Source organism: Phaseolus vulgaris, chromosome 3 (assembly GCF_051622355.1).
Source record: "Phaseolus vulgaris cultivar YP4 chromosome 3, ASM5162235v1, whole genome shotgun sequence".
Classification (NCBI taxonomy): Eukaryota; Viridiplantae; Streptophyta; class Magnoliopsida; order Fabales; family Fabaceae; genus Phaseolus; species Phaseolus vulgaris.
The window spans coordinates 46,375,395-46,388,135 of NC_143500.1; the positions used below are offsets into that span (position 1 = coordinate 46,375,395).

Here is a 12,741-nt window from a genome sequence, read left to right on the forward strand (position 1 = left end):
CTGTGATATTTATTTTTTTTGTATGTTATTCCAAAATAACTTCTTTTGCATCAGAACTGTTTTGTTTCATCTCAAGTCAGTTTTTTTTCCTGCAACAACAAATTTGAATTTAGAATATCACGCCAAATTATTGTTTTTACTTCTAAATTTCTATTTATATATTTATTTATTTATTTATTTAAATAAATAGTAAAAAATGTTATGAACCAAAAAGCTCCATGATTTTTAAATTAGTTTCTTTTTATGTTTGATCTACTGTTTGCAAATCGATTTAAACCAAAATATAGTTAGTTACGATGAAATTGTAACTATATGAAATTTAGCTATCCCGTTCGAGTATTTAGCCAATATTTACATTCCAGACTAATTTTTAAAGATATATATATATATATATATATATATATATATATATATATATATATATATATATATATATATACACACTTAGAGTTTATATATAAGACTCACACCTTGATTAATGTTTCATTTTTTTATAAGACCAAAACCAAAGTCTTCAAGTTTATGTTATGTGTGAACATATTCTAATGGAGATGTTTTATAGAACTCGTGTCTTAAATTTATAACATTTGTTTATTACCCTACAATCAAGATATCTTAATTTCAAGAAAAATCCTAAACTTATTATCTTAAAGTTTTAGATTATTATCTTAAAGTATTTTAATATTATTTTAAATCAAATTGAAACATGACTTTTATTAATATACTTTTTCAATATTTCTTTTCAGTTACTAATTGTGCTTCTTTCGAAATTTAAAAATAATTATGGATCTAAATACTCCTTTTTTATTTGTTTTTAATATATTTTTATTTATAAAAAATAATTGAGTTCAAACGTTAAAGATATAAAACAATTCTCGCCAACAATTCTGGGTCAGATTTTGGAGGTGGTCTCCTGATCAATCCTTCGTTGTTGCAGCCTTTGGATATTTGGAGATAATTGTGTGATGAGAAAAGTTTCACTTGTTGACAAGATTTCGACGATCAAATCAGTAAGATATTACATAGAATAATACTTACTTTTGTTCATGATGTCAGGATTTTTTTCAGAAATTTCTAACAATATTTTAAACTGACAATATATCTTTTTAAAAGGGTGATAATGTACAGAGTACCGTATCTAATTATGTTTATGTTTTTGCTTAGAGTGAAAAAGAAACAATAATGAATTGATTTGGATGCATTAAATATCAAACGCCTACTTTAGACTTTTATTGACATGACCTGATTTAACTGATCCGAGCTAATGAATCCAAAAAAAGGTTTAATGAATCTGACCTTGGATCGAAAACACCCAATCCTCATAATCGGATTTTAACCCGATCATGACCGAATAGTAAAAAAACAATTCTTAGCAACTCTCTTTTATTTTTACATTTGAAGCAGCAATATAAGGGAAAATGAGAAAATGCTATATTACCAATCAATGTGATTTTTTATGCCATCCCATCATTTCAAATTCATAAGTATAATAAATTTTTAATTCTTATAATTTTAAAATTTATACAAAATAACAAATTTGAATGATTGCCATAGTAGAATTATTTATACATTCCTATTAAACTCTAAACTCATGATATTTGCTTTAATAATTTAATTTTAACTAAATTAAATATAAAAATAATACTTGCAACATTTATCATAAAATCATATTGTTGAACCTGATTTCAGAAAAATAATTAATAATATATATACCTATATATAAAGGGATTTCCCTCTTTAACTGTTTTCAGTTATTTTTCTATTTTATCCTTATATCAATATTTGATTTTATTTCATTATCATGGACATTGCATTATTTTCTATTTTTTTCTAAAACATTTGGTATACGTGGGGCGGTTTTGAATTGAAAGAGAGGTGGAGTTACGAGTTTTTTTTATATTTAAGTTATTTTCTGTTTTTTAAATATTTATTAAATAACTAATTATTTTTATAATTAATTGAAAAAAAAAATTTAAAAAAACTAATATACTATCAAAGTAATTATCAATTTTAAATTTTAAATGTGGGGTAGTTTGTGAAATGGGAAACGAAACGGTTTATTAAATGTGAAACAGTTTATTAGACGTGAAAATATTCTTAAAACTTGAAGTGATTTTTTTTTTCATTCTTCATCTCTCTTAAAATTATAGTTTTTATCTCTTATTATTTGATTTAATTGATATCTTTTAATTAATTTTTAATAATAAGCATAATTATATATAAATGATAAAAATAAAAAATGTGAATACATATGCTATTCTGATTTAATTGACATTTTTTATTTAATTTTTAATATTAAATATAATTATATATAAATGATAAAATAAAAAAACCAACGCAAAATAATACTGTGTTTCGGCTGGTCTATATAATAAAAAATAAAATAACTTAAAAAATTGTAAAAATCGTCATAATACATACTTATCTTTTTCCTCGTCTATTTTGTATTCATCTCCTATAAAATATTTTCAAGTTTTACTTTATCAACTTATTTTTCAATCTTATTTTACTCATTTTTTTTATGAAACAGAACACAGAAGTTTACTACCCTTCTTCCCCTATATATTTTAAATTAGAAGCTATAGATGATTAAGCCAGCGGTTGTAGATAATAAGCTAGATAATTTGTTCTGACGATAACATAATTTCAACATGCCGTGTAATGTAAGTTTTTTTAAAGTCTTCAAGACAGCATTGTGTGGCTCAGTAACCTATAGTTTATGGAGTGGAGGCATATAATTTGAATTTTGCGGAACAAGCCAATTTTGGTGCTTCATATAAGAATGAAAAAATTAGTGTTTGTTTAACATAATATCTTCAACCAATATTAGAATAGAGGTTCGTTTTTTGCTATGTTAAAAAGTCTGTTGGCGGCTTCTGCAGATATTTGAAGTCTAAATTGATGTCCTTTGTTATAGTTGTCTTTTTTTTGTGAACATATATACTATAATGCCTATATTCATTGACCAGTTTCCATTTCTCATACTCAAGGAAATTGGATGAGCATTTTGTTAGTGATATATTTTGATTTGCTGTCTGCATTAATCACTATGTTCTATACATTTGTTTTACTACATAATATAGTGAGGTAACAGTCCTGTATGATTTTTAGAATATAGTCATTATGTTTAATGATTTCAACTCATTAGATTGATTGATTGTACTCATGTACCCTTCATTGATAAGCTGATGAGCCAACGAATTAAAACAATTAAACTTATAAGTACTCAAATGTGTTTCCTGTATGCTTCTAAATCAAAGAGAAACAAAAGTGTACTATTGAAGAATTTTGTAGAATTAAAGTATATTAGAAAAGATTGTAATTACATATCAGTTTAGTAATTTCCAATGACATTTTGATTAGTTGTTAGCTACAAGCATAAAATTTGATAATGATATGTTGGACTATTTCTATTATTAACTTTTTATTTTTAATGTTACCCCTAATGGTGATGTTTCTTTTGAAATGACAAAGAATTATCTTATTAATGAAGAAGAAAGAAGTCAGGAGAAATTTTGTGACAGATAGAAGTGTTTGTTACTTAAGAACAAAGAGAGAAAGTACAGGATTGGGACAGTTGGGGAGCTCGAATAACTAAATCTTCAAATTCTTTCTATCCAAGTTTCATTGATGGACAACTACAACTTCCTACAATAGTCGTCCATGGTTCAACGGCTGTTCTAACTTGGCCATCACTACTGTTGCTAGCTATTTCCGCTATTTAGTTTCCAATTTCCAAATATCTAAGACTCAGTCTAACCATTTCAATAACAATTGTCTTATTGAAAATTCTGAATGCCTTGGCCAACTAAATTTTTCAAATCCATACATATGTTGTCTGTTCATTCATTGTTGTATCATGACTGGAATTCAAAGCATGCAGTGGTTAGTGTAGCAGTGGAAAAGAGGCTTTACAGTTGGCAGTGGCAGAGACATTTTCGTTAGAGATCAAGTTGCAGTAAGAGTAGGCACTGATTTGATAAAAAGGGTTTATTTGGACTACTCCACAAAGACTTTCAAAATAGATAAATGAAAAAATTGATATTTATTTCTCTATGAACTAAAATGAACTTATCCAGAAACTAATTTGTAAATATTCTCTCACATCATTTTTAAAACAAAATATTTTTTCAAGTCGTGTATGATCTAATTCTAATTTACAAAAACTAATAAATTGTTCTTCCTCATTTTCTTTCTTAAAAACTCGCCAATCAAATACCCTATGCATCATACTCAGAATGTCTTTTGGGGTTTATTAGTGCAATAATTGTAAGAAGTGGAGAACTTGGGCCTAAAAATAAAGAAGGGTATCAAACACGACTAGGTGAATGAATGTAAAAATCAGGGCGAGTATCTTTTATTCGCTAAATAATCGTTTTCTCAGACTGAAAGAATCACGGTGTATACAGCCGCTTACTGCGTATTAACGTAAATCGTCTAGATATCCTCACAAATACAGGCTTTCTTCAATCTCTCTTCTAGCAGGTCTCACCTTGGCACTGATAAACCAAGCTCTAAAATAAAATAAAGACACGGTTAGCAATATGCTTGAGTAAAAAAAAACTAAATAAATCAAAAGGCCCATAAGCGCAGTTGCAATGATGTCTAGGTGGCTAAAAGGGTTAATGAAATTTATAAGCTAGTTCATATGGCATTCATACAATTTGCTTTGCTTAAGAACAACAAACATCTCTAAACGTATGTTTTAAGCACAAATTGTCAGACATGCTAATAGAGAAGATGGTTCTCCAAACTATTCAGACAGCAAAGACAAAAGACTCCCACCTTAAAAACCGCATGCATGTCTCACGTCCCATCAATTCCATCTGCTGAAAGTAGCAGTTATGTTATCGTATTGTATTTATTTACTATAAAGGGGAAATTCAAAAATATCATAAACCTTTTAAGGCAAAACAAATATTAACATTCAAGCGTCTGGGCTCCTTAATTATCTATTGCACCAATCCCCAATTCACTGCCTGATTTTAATTTCTCTATGTACCAATATAAGGTCTTTCATTGGTTTTAACCAACTACTGGCAACCACTGATGAAAACTTAATCCAACAAATCATTGCTAACACTAAAACATGTTAAACCAGTACACTCACTCTCACCGTCTGTTGCATGCTTAATAAATTTTTAGACATGCATTAATTACAAATGTGATTAGTTAGGGAAATGGTATTCCCAGCTTAAGTGCTACAGAACTGGAGTCCTCACTGAGGGTGATTTTCTTTCAAAATTTCAGGAACCTCGATAACAATAATCACCCGACAGGAAACACATTTGAGTATTTATAAGTTTAATTGTTTTAATTCGGTGGCTCATCAGCCTATCAATGAAGAGTACATGGAGTACAATCAATACGTAATGAGCTGAAATCATTAACAAAAGCTTTACATGTAAACATAATGGCTATTTTCTAAAAATCATGCAGGACGACTAGCTCACCATGTTATGTAGTAAAACAAATGTATAGAACATAGTGATTAATGCAGTGAGACAGCAAATCAAAATATATCACTAACAAAATGCTCATCCAATTTGCTTCTTCTGCACAGATAGGGAAAAATTTTCGGATTTTCCGAGAGAAATCATCAAACCCCAAAAATGATCGATTGATTACATAAACAAGTGGGACATCATTAGTTCCTTTGCTTATGAAACATTAAGAGAGGGGAGAGTAAAAGAAATGGAAACTGTCAATGAATATAGACATTATAGTATTATACAAGATATGTTTTGCCAATTTCATCATCTAACTTCTTTCTCCCTCCCATTTTCACTTCCCACACAACAAGAAGAAAAAAAAGACGACTATCACAAAGGGCATCAATTTAGACTTCAAATATCTGCAGAAGCCGCCAACAGACTTTGTTTTTAAAATAGCAAAAAAGAAACCTCTATTATAATATTGGTTAAAGAGATTACATTATGCTAAATAAACACTAAGTTTTTTCATACTTATAGATAATGAAGCAATACGCCATAATTGGCTTGTCCCGCAAAATCCAAATTTCTATGTGCCTGCAGGAACCAAATTTTACAGTTAGTGAGCGACAAAACTCCTTGTTAAAACAATTTTACTCTTACGTACAACCTCCATTTTTTTTTTACAAACCAATTAACCCAGCTACTTGACCGCAACTCCCCAACCCCATAAATTATGGTCAGAACAAATTATCTAGATTATTATCTACAAGCGCTGGCTAGTCATCTATATGGCTAATCATCTATAGCTTCCTAATTTGAAACGTTCCCAACACCCTCTCTATTTACTAAAATATCTATATTACATTTTTTCGCTTATTCTCCATTCTCCATACATACATTGTTAAGTATCTACAATCAACATTGAATGCAGAAGTATCTAATGTTGCTAAAATTTAACAAGCAGCAGCAACTACATCAGCTTGGAAATCTCCAATTCGCCAATTAAACTCAAATGAAACACTTTCAATTACATAAGAGAAATACCAAAACATGGGTCCTAATTAACGTATTAGGTTTTATACTATTGTTTGTAGTTAGCTCACAACGATGGTGAGAAAGAACAAAACACATTCGGAAACTTTTGCGAATAATTTTGAAAAAGAAAGTATTAGAGGCCGGGAGAGGTGCAGCAGAGAGTACCCTGAGAAAGCGATCGGCAGTTTCTTGAAGTTACACTCAAGCACGAAGTCATTCTCGCCACCGCCACCGCACTGTGCAGCGGCAACAGCGACTGTGCGCATCTCAGTTCCGGCGAAATCCTGCCAAGAACCAACCACAACAACGAAATGGAACATTTCAGATTTCAGAGTTTTTGCGGTTGAGAACGAAAGAAAGTAGTTGATTCAAGATAAACCTGGTCAACAAAGATTGTCGGAGAGGAACTGAGGTTGAAGTTGGTTTGGAGAATGAAGAAGCGCGGACATTGGACCTAATGGCAGATTTTATGGACGAAATTGACGTTCGTGCGATTCTGCTGCACGCGGAAGCCATTGACGATGAATCAGATTGGAAGAGGAACAAGAAGGAGGTTTAGGGTTTTGCTTTTTGTTAAGAGATTATTTTAAAAATTGGATCTCCCAGATTTAAATGTTGAACTTTTGATAGGTTGGGTCTGGCTTCTCCCATCCTTTTATGGATATTTCTTCTACACCCCTGATTTCAACATGCACCCACACAAATTTAAATAAACCAAAATTACTCTTGTCTTTTTAGTTAATTACCTTCCCATAGGGATTCAAAAGTCAAAACCCATGCTCTATGGAACTTTTTTTGTAGGATTATCAAAACATGATATTCCAAAAAAACAACTTTTGTGCCCAAATTTTTAAAAATGGAATCAAATAATAAAAAAAATGTGTACGAATTCAGTTCATCTAAATTGAAGAGGAAAATAATTAATAATATATGTTGGTCGTAATTTGGTTTCATGGGTATCTCGGAAACAAAAAAGTTGTCTTAGTAGCACTGAAGCATAATACAAAAGTGTTGCGACTGCCCTTGCTGATATCACTTGGCTTTAGTCCTTATTCATTGAGCTTCATCTTCCAGGTTCCATACCAAAGATATATTGTGACAATGTTAGAGTTATTCTTCTCGCCTCTAATCCAGTTCTTCACTCTAAAACAAAGCACTTTGAGCTTGATCTCTTTTTTGTGCGAGGTCGTGTTCAACAACAATGCCTCACTATTGTTCATCTTCCTTCTTAATATCAAATCGTTGATTTGTTGACAAAACCAGTATCTAATGCTATGTTTCCAAAATTTAGAAGTAAACTCATAGTTGAACCTATTTCCACCATAAGTTTAAGGGCATGTTTGCTTCTATATTGTTCACATGCAAAGAAGTGAGAGGAGTTATTTGGAAATTTGCAAAAAACAGTGAAAATTTGTTAATATTTGGAAAAAAGCAGTGTTTTTGTCTCATCTTTAAACCATGGCATTTTGGCCTTCTCTTTCCAATATAAGTATTGACAATGAATAACATTATCAAGCTCCTTTTTAACAGACTTTTATTGACAAATAAGAGTTTGAAGGACTGGTGGACTAGCATACTCCAATCTTTGTTGGATAGCAAGTAGGGAAGTATGCTTAAGAATTACTTCATTTTGAATATTATCAAAAGAATTTTTATTCCAACTTCTGAGCTCAATTTTCAATTTGTGTTGCAAAATATACATAGCACAACCAACAATAGTATTTTTCCAAGAATCATGAATAAGCTCCATACACGATTTATCCTAAAATCACATATTAAAGAATCGAAAACGCTACCCTTGTGTAAACAATTACTAGAAGAAAGACTAGCAAGAATATGAGAGTGATCAGAGCAATTTTTAACAAGAACTTGATAAGTACAAAAGAACCATTCATCCAGACACCCTTCATTACATAAGCTCTATCAAGCTTTCTATCAATTCTCTGTAACTCTCTCCTCGCATTACTCCAAGTGTAACAAGGACCAGAGAAAAACATATTAGTGAGATTATTATTATTAATCCAATCAAGAAATTCATTACAAGAAACATGGTTAGTGTTGAATATGGATAAAGCTTCTTCTCAGCAAGTCTTAGTGTGTGTGTGTGTGTTTGATGTAGAAAAGTGTATTATTTGCTTTGAAGTTTGTGGTGACGTTATTAGTGGTCATAGTAGATTAGAGTGAGTTTAAGGTGACTTTTGCTTAGTGACCTACTTCATCTCCTTAACCAAGGTGGTAAGATCAAACACACAAAAAATAAATCAAAACTCTTTTATCAACTACCTTAAGTTTTCTCAAAATTAGGTTACTACACAAAAATAAATTTGTTGTTTTGTAAAACAATAGATTTATTTATGAACTGGTTAATATTTTCCAAAAAAATTTAGGGCACCAAACAGTTTGTTGGAGCCCGTTATTTCTGTTAAGATGAGCTAGAAGTGCTTTGAAAATCATCTTGTGTATTCCATATAAACAATCTATTTATTTTAACTTCAACCTGTTCTTTTTATAACAACTTTCAACTGTTTTTTAAAAAACTGTTATGAATTTGTTTCTATATAAAGAGAGGCACATCTCACATGAAAATAACTGAGTAATCACGTTTTTTAACACAGGTCAAAAAGTTTTCATTGAGAGACAAAAGCTTTGAATGTTTTCTTGAAAGGTTCTCTTAAAGAATTCAAGTGTGCTTATTCACTGTGTGCCTTGGTCAAGGGTTGAGGTTCTATCATTGTTGGACGGTAGAAAAGTGTTGTTTTATGTTTCTTGAATCTTCTTTTCAGGTGCTTTCTCTCCTTATTCTTTCTTGTGTAAAGGTGGTTGTATAGACTCTTCTTTATAGGGTTTCTTGGAGTGTTCTTGTTGCTGAAATGGAGTTTTTCAGCATTGTGTATGCCTTGTTCTTGAAGGGTTCAAGAATCACAAGGTCTTGTATTTGGTTTCTATTGATTAGTGGATTCCACCTTGGTGTGGGGTGAGACTAAATGTAGCTCTTGATGAGTGAACCAGTATAATATGTGTGTTTATCTTTCTTCTCAATCCCTGCACTCGCTTTCTGAATAATTTGATAATCTTCCAGAAAATAAATCTGTTGAATCAAAATTAAATATGTTCTTTTTGGGTTTGTTCATACTGTTTTTCAAAGATCCTGAATAAGTTCTAGGTTGTTTGCAAATATCTGAATTTGTGTGTTGGTTGTTCAAAGAGAGTAATAAATCTTTAAACTAAATATTTTCAAGATTCATATTTTCTTCAAGATCACTTGTTAAAGATTCAAAGTTTAATTTATGGGTGAAAATCTTGTTGTAGTAAAAGAGCTGTTCTGGAAAAGCTATATTTCAATCTCAAGCTAATTAGATTAAGGTTCTGGATTTGAAAAAGTAATTAGAAAATAAATCTGTTCTTTTTAAAATCAATTTGTTATTTTTCTCAGAATTATTGGAAAACTGTTTTTGTTTGTGAAATTTTTTATAAGCTCAATTCACCCTCTCTCTTGAACTTAGACACTAATAAATCCAACAATTAGGAGCGATCTCACCTTTGCAATCATCAACCAAGAGAACAACATTAAAATCTTTAAAAATGCACCAAGGGCCAGTGAAGGAACTAAAATATCTCCATAAATGTGTTCTAATCGAGTATATGTTAGCTCCACATACCCTTACAAAGCTAAAACATTTATAATGTCAAAGGAAGTTAACGAAAATAAAGAGAGAGTTAACCAAAGAATTTTAACAACTTTATTAATGACAGGAGAATCAACAATCAAATGCATTATTTCTTTTATAATTGTAGAAAACACTTTCACAACTTTTCAGATTGAAAGAAAGTATCAAAGAATATCTCTTTGGTCTAGAAGATTGGAAGAGGCATACAAGATTGTGCTTCTTCTAATTATGAATAGTTTTTCATCTTTTCTTTATAATTATAGGGATAATCTCACAACTTTTCTAATTGAAAGAAAACATCAACTCTTTGGTTTAGAAAATTGGATGAGGTATACAAGATTGTGCTCTGATTTTGATTAAACTATAAAATTCTAAAAAATTAAATTAATTTTTTAAAACTAAAATTAATTAATTAATTTATACGAATTCTTTCTTATAACTTCCATACATTAATAAATCAATTTTAATTTACAAAGAAATAAATTTCCTTTCTTTTCTAATATTTTTTAATTTTAATTTTCTAGTAAATTAATTTTAATTTACAAAGAAATAAATTTTACTTTCCGTCCTCTCATCCAAATAAAAAAAAATGAGTATTTCATAATTTTATTAAAAGATGAATTTAAGTAAAAGTCATTGTTTATATTCCAACCCAATTGAGACTCAAATAACAACAACCATATTTGTTGACTTTGACAAAGTTGATTGTGGAGCACATAGTGGAAAAAGTACATATTGCACCAACCAATTAAGGATAAAGACTCATTAGTTTTAGAAAATTTAAAATAGTATTTAAATCAAAATAAATACATTTTCCAGATTTTACTGCGTTATTTATTTATCTTTTTAAAAGAATGGAACTGAAGCAAAAAAGTGCAACAAAATTGTCTAAGGCAAAGTGAGAATTTAGCAAAAATACAACATTTTTTAATGATAGGTTATTTTATAATTAAACATTAACTAAATGTCTTGTTAGTTTGACAAAGAAAACCTAAAAAAATAACTAAAATAACTGCTTGTGATTGCTATTGCCATTGGTAACATTGCCTTATTGGTCTTCAAAGTCACAAGAAGAGCAAAGACAAACCAACTAAAAATTTAATTAAGTAATTAATATGATGAAGGCGATTAAGTAATTAATTAATTAAGTAACTAATTAGGCGGGAATAAGATCCGCGCCTCGTGGCCATGTCATTATCGCTCAGATTTTGTACAGCCCGGTATTTCTTTTCTTTCCTGTACAGACAGGTATATTAAATGATTATATTTTAAATTAGTTTTTATTAATTTTTTTAGAGATTAATTTATAATTTAAAATATTAATAGTTAAAATTTTGATATCTAATTTAAAATTATTTTATAAATTCATATTAATATTAAAAATTATATTTTCTTGGATATTTATTTATTTTCATCATTTATTTATTTTTATTATTTGAATATTTTTAAAACGTTAGTTTTCTACTCCGTTTTTATAGTTTTAAAAGTTGTAAGTATTATTTTTTTAAAAATTATTTTAATATAACTGTTAATATTTTGAAAAAATTTATTTATTTATTGTAAACTTGTTTTTCCCATTTTTATAAATACTACATCTAATTTCAAATTTATACCTTTTTTTATTAAATATACTTATTTTGAATATTTTAGTGATTTTTTTTGTTTTTGACATATTTTTAAACACCATTATATATAACGTTAATTTTTTAATACTTTTCAAACTTGTAAAAGTTATTTTTTATTTTCGTCTTTTTTTAATCATTATTAATTTTTTTTCTTCATATTTCTTCATATTACTTTTTTCACTTTTTTAATGTTTAGCAAAATTATATTTACTTGAACATTTATAATGTCTTACTTCATAAATTTAATAAACCTAATCTTACATATTATTACTTTTCATATATTTATAAATCCTATATTTTGCATTTAATTTTTTACAAAGATTACTTTGTATTACAGTCAATGAAAATGAATATTCCTTGTCTGTGTGGTGCATCAAATGGAGCACACATAATCACAATGAAGAAAAGGAGGTTCTAATGAACTCTAATTGCAAATGAAAAAGAGACAATGACTTAAGCATAAAAGAGAGAAAAAAATAGAAAAGAAAATACAAAAAAAATTCTTATTTACTTGTATATTAGAGAGTAAAATACATGGTGTATATATAAGAAAAAAGACTAAGAACTGGCTGAAATAGAAAAGGAAAGTTGGGCCAAACAAACAAAATCCAATAACTTAAAACAGAAAAACTAAATATGTTAACACCCCTCAAGCTGGGGAGTAGATATTCGTCAGGCCCAACTTGGAGTTGAGAGTAGAGAACTGTGCGGAAGCAAGGGGCTTGGTGAATATGTCAGCAACTTGCATGGCAGAAGTAATGGGCAACAGTTTGAGGAAACCAAAGTTAAGTTTTTCATGAACTAGGTGACAATCAATTTCGATGTGCTTGGTGCGTTCATGAAAGACTTGATTGGACGCTATTTGAAGGACAAATTTGTTGTCAGAGTACAGGGTTGCAGGCTGGGAGAGAGGAATATGTAAATCCTGAAGGAGGTAAGACAACCATTGTAGCTCACATGTGGTGGTGGCAATGGCTC

At 29.4% G+C, this 12,741-nt stretch overlaps 1 protein-coding gene and 1 long non-coding RNA gene across 4 annotated transcripts; both read right to left on the minus strand.

The window, feature by feature from the left end:
- Positions 1-4,329: 4,329 nt before the first annotated feature.
- On the minus strand, positions 4,330-7,147 carry LOC137808080 (protein NONRESPONDING TO OXYLIPINS 2, mitochondrial). 3 transcript variants are annotated; one of them, XM_090299628.1, is made up of 4 exons: positions 6,850-7,147; positions 6,636-6,754; positions 4,786-4,826; positions 4,330-4,514 (listed from the first exon to the last, which is right to left on the minus strand). In XM_090299628.1, the coding sequence occupies exons 1-3, from the start codon at positions 6,984-6,986 to the stop codon at positions 4,807-4,809; spliced, it is 276 nt and encodes a 91-aa protein (XP_090155754.1). In that variant the 5' UTR covers positions 6,987-7,147; the 3' UTR covers positions 4,330-4,514; positions 4,786-4,806. The 3 variants fall into 3 exon arrangements, with proteins under 3 accessions (XP_090155754.1, XP_068465089.1, XP_090155753.1); XM_068608988.1 differs by lacking the exon at positions 4,786-4,826; XM_090299627.1 differs by lacking the exons at positions 4,330-4,514; positions 4,786-4,826 and having other exon boundaries at positions 6,416-6,754.
- Positions 5,687-6,029, minus strand: LOC137808081 (uncharacterized). Its single transcript, XR_011080649.2, has 2 exons — positions 5,967-6,029; positions 5,687-5,854 (listed from the first exon to the last, which is right to left on the minus strand). It is a non-coding gene; the product is annotated as an uncharacterized LOC137808081 (long non-coding RNA).
- Positions 7,148-12,741: the final 5,594 nt, after the last annotated feature.

Excerpts from the sequence above, each read along its gene's own strand:
- LOC137808080 (XM_090299627.1), bottom strand. The coding sequence starts at position 6,986 with ATGGCTTCCGCGTGCAGCAGAATCGCACGAACGTCAATTTCGTCCATA. Across the intron at positions 6,755-6,849 it reads CGACAATCTTTGTTGACCAG|GATTTCGCCGGAACTGAGAT; the intron begins GTTTATCTTGAA and ends GGTTCTTGGCAG.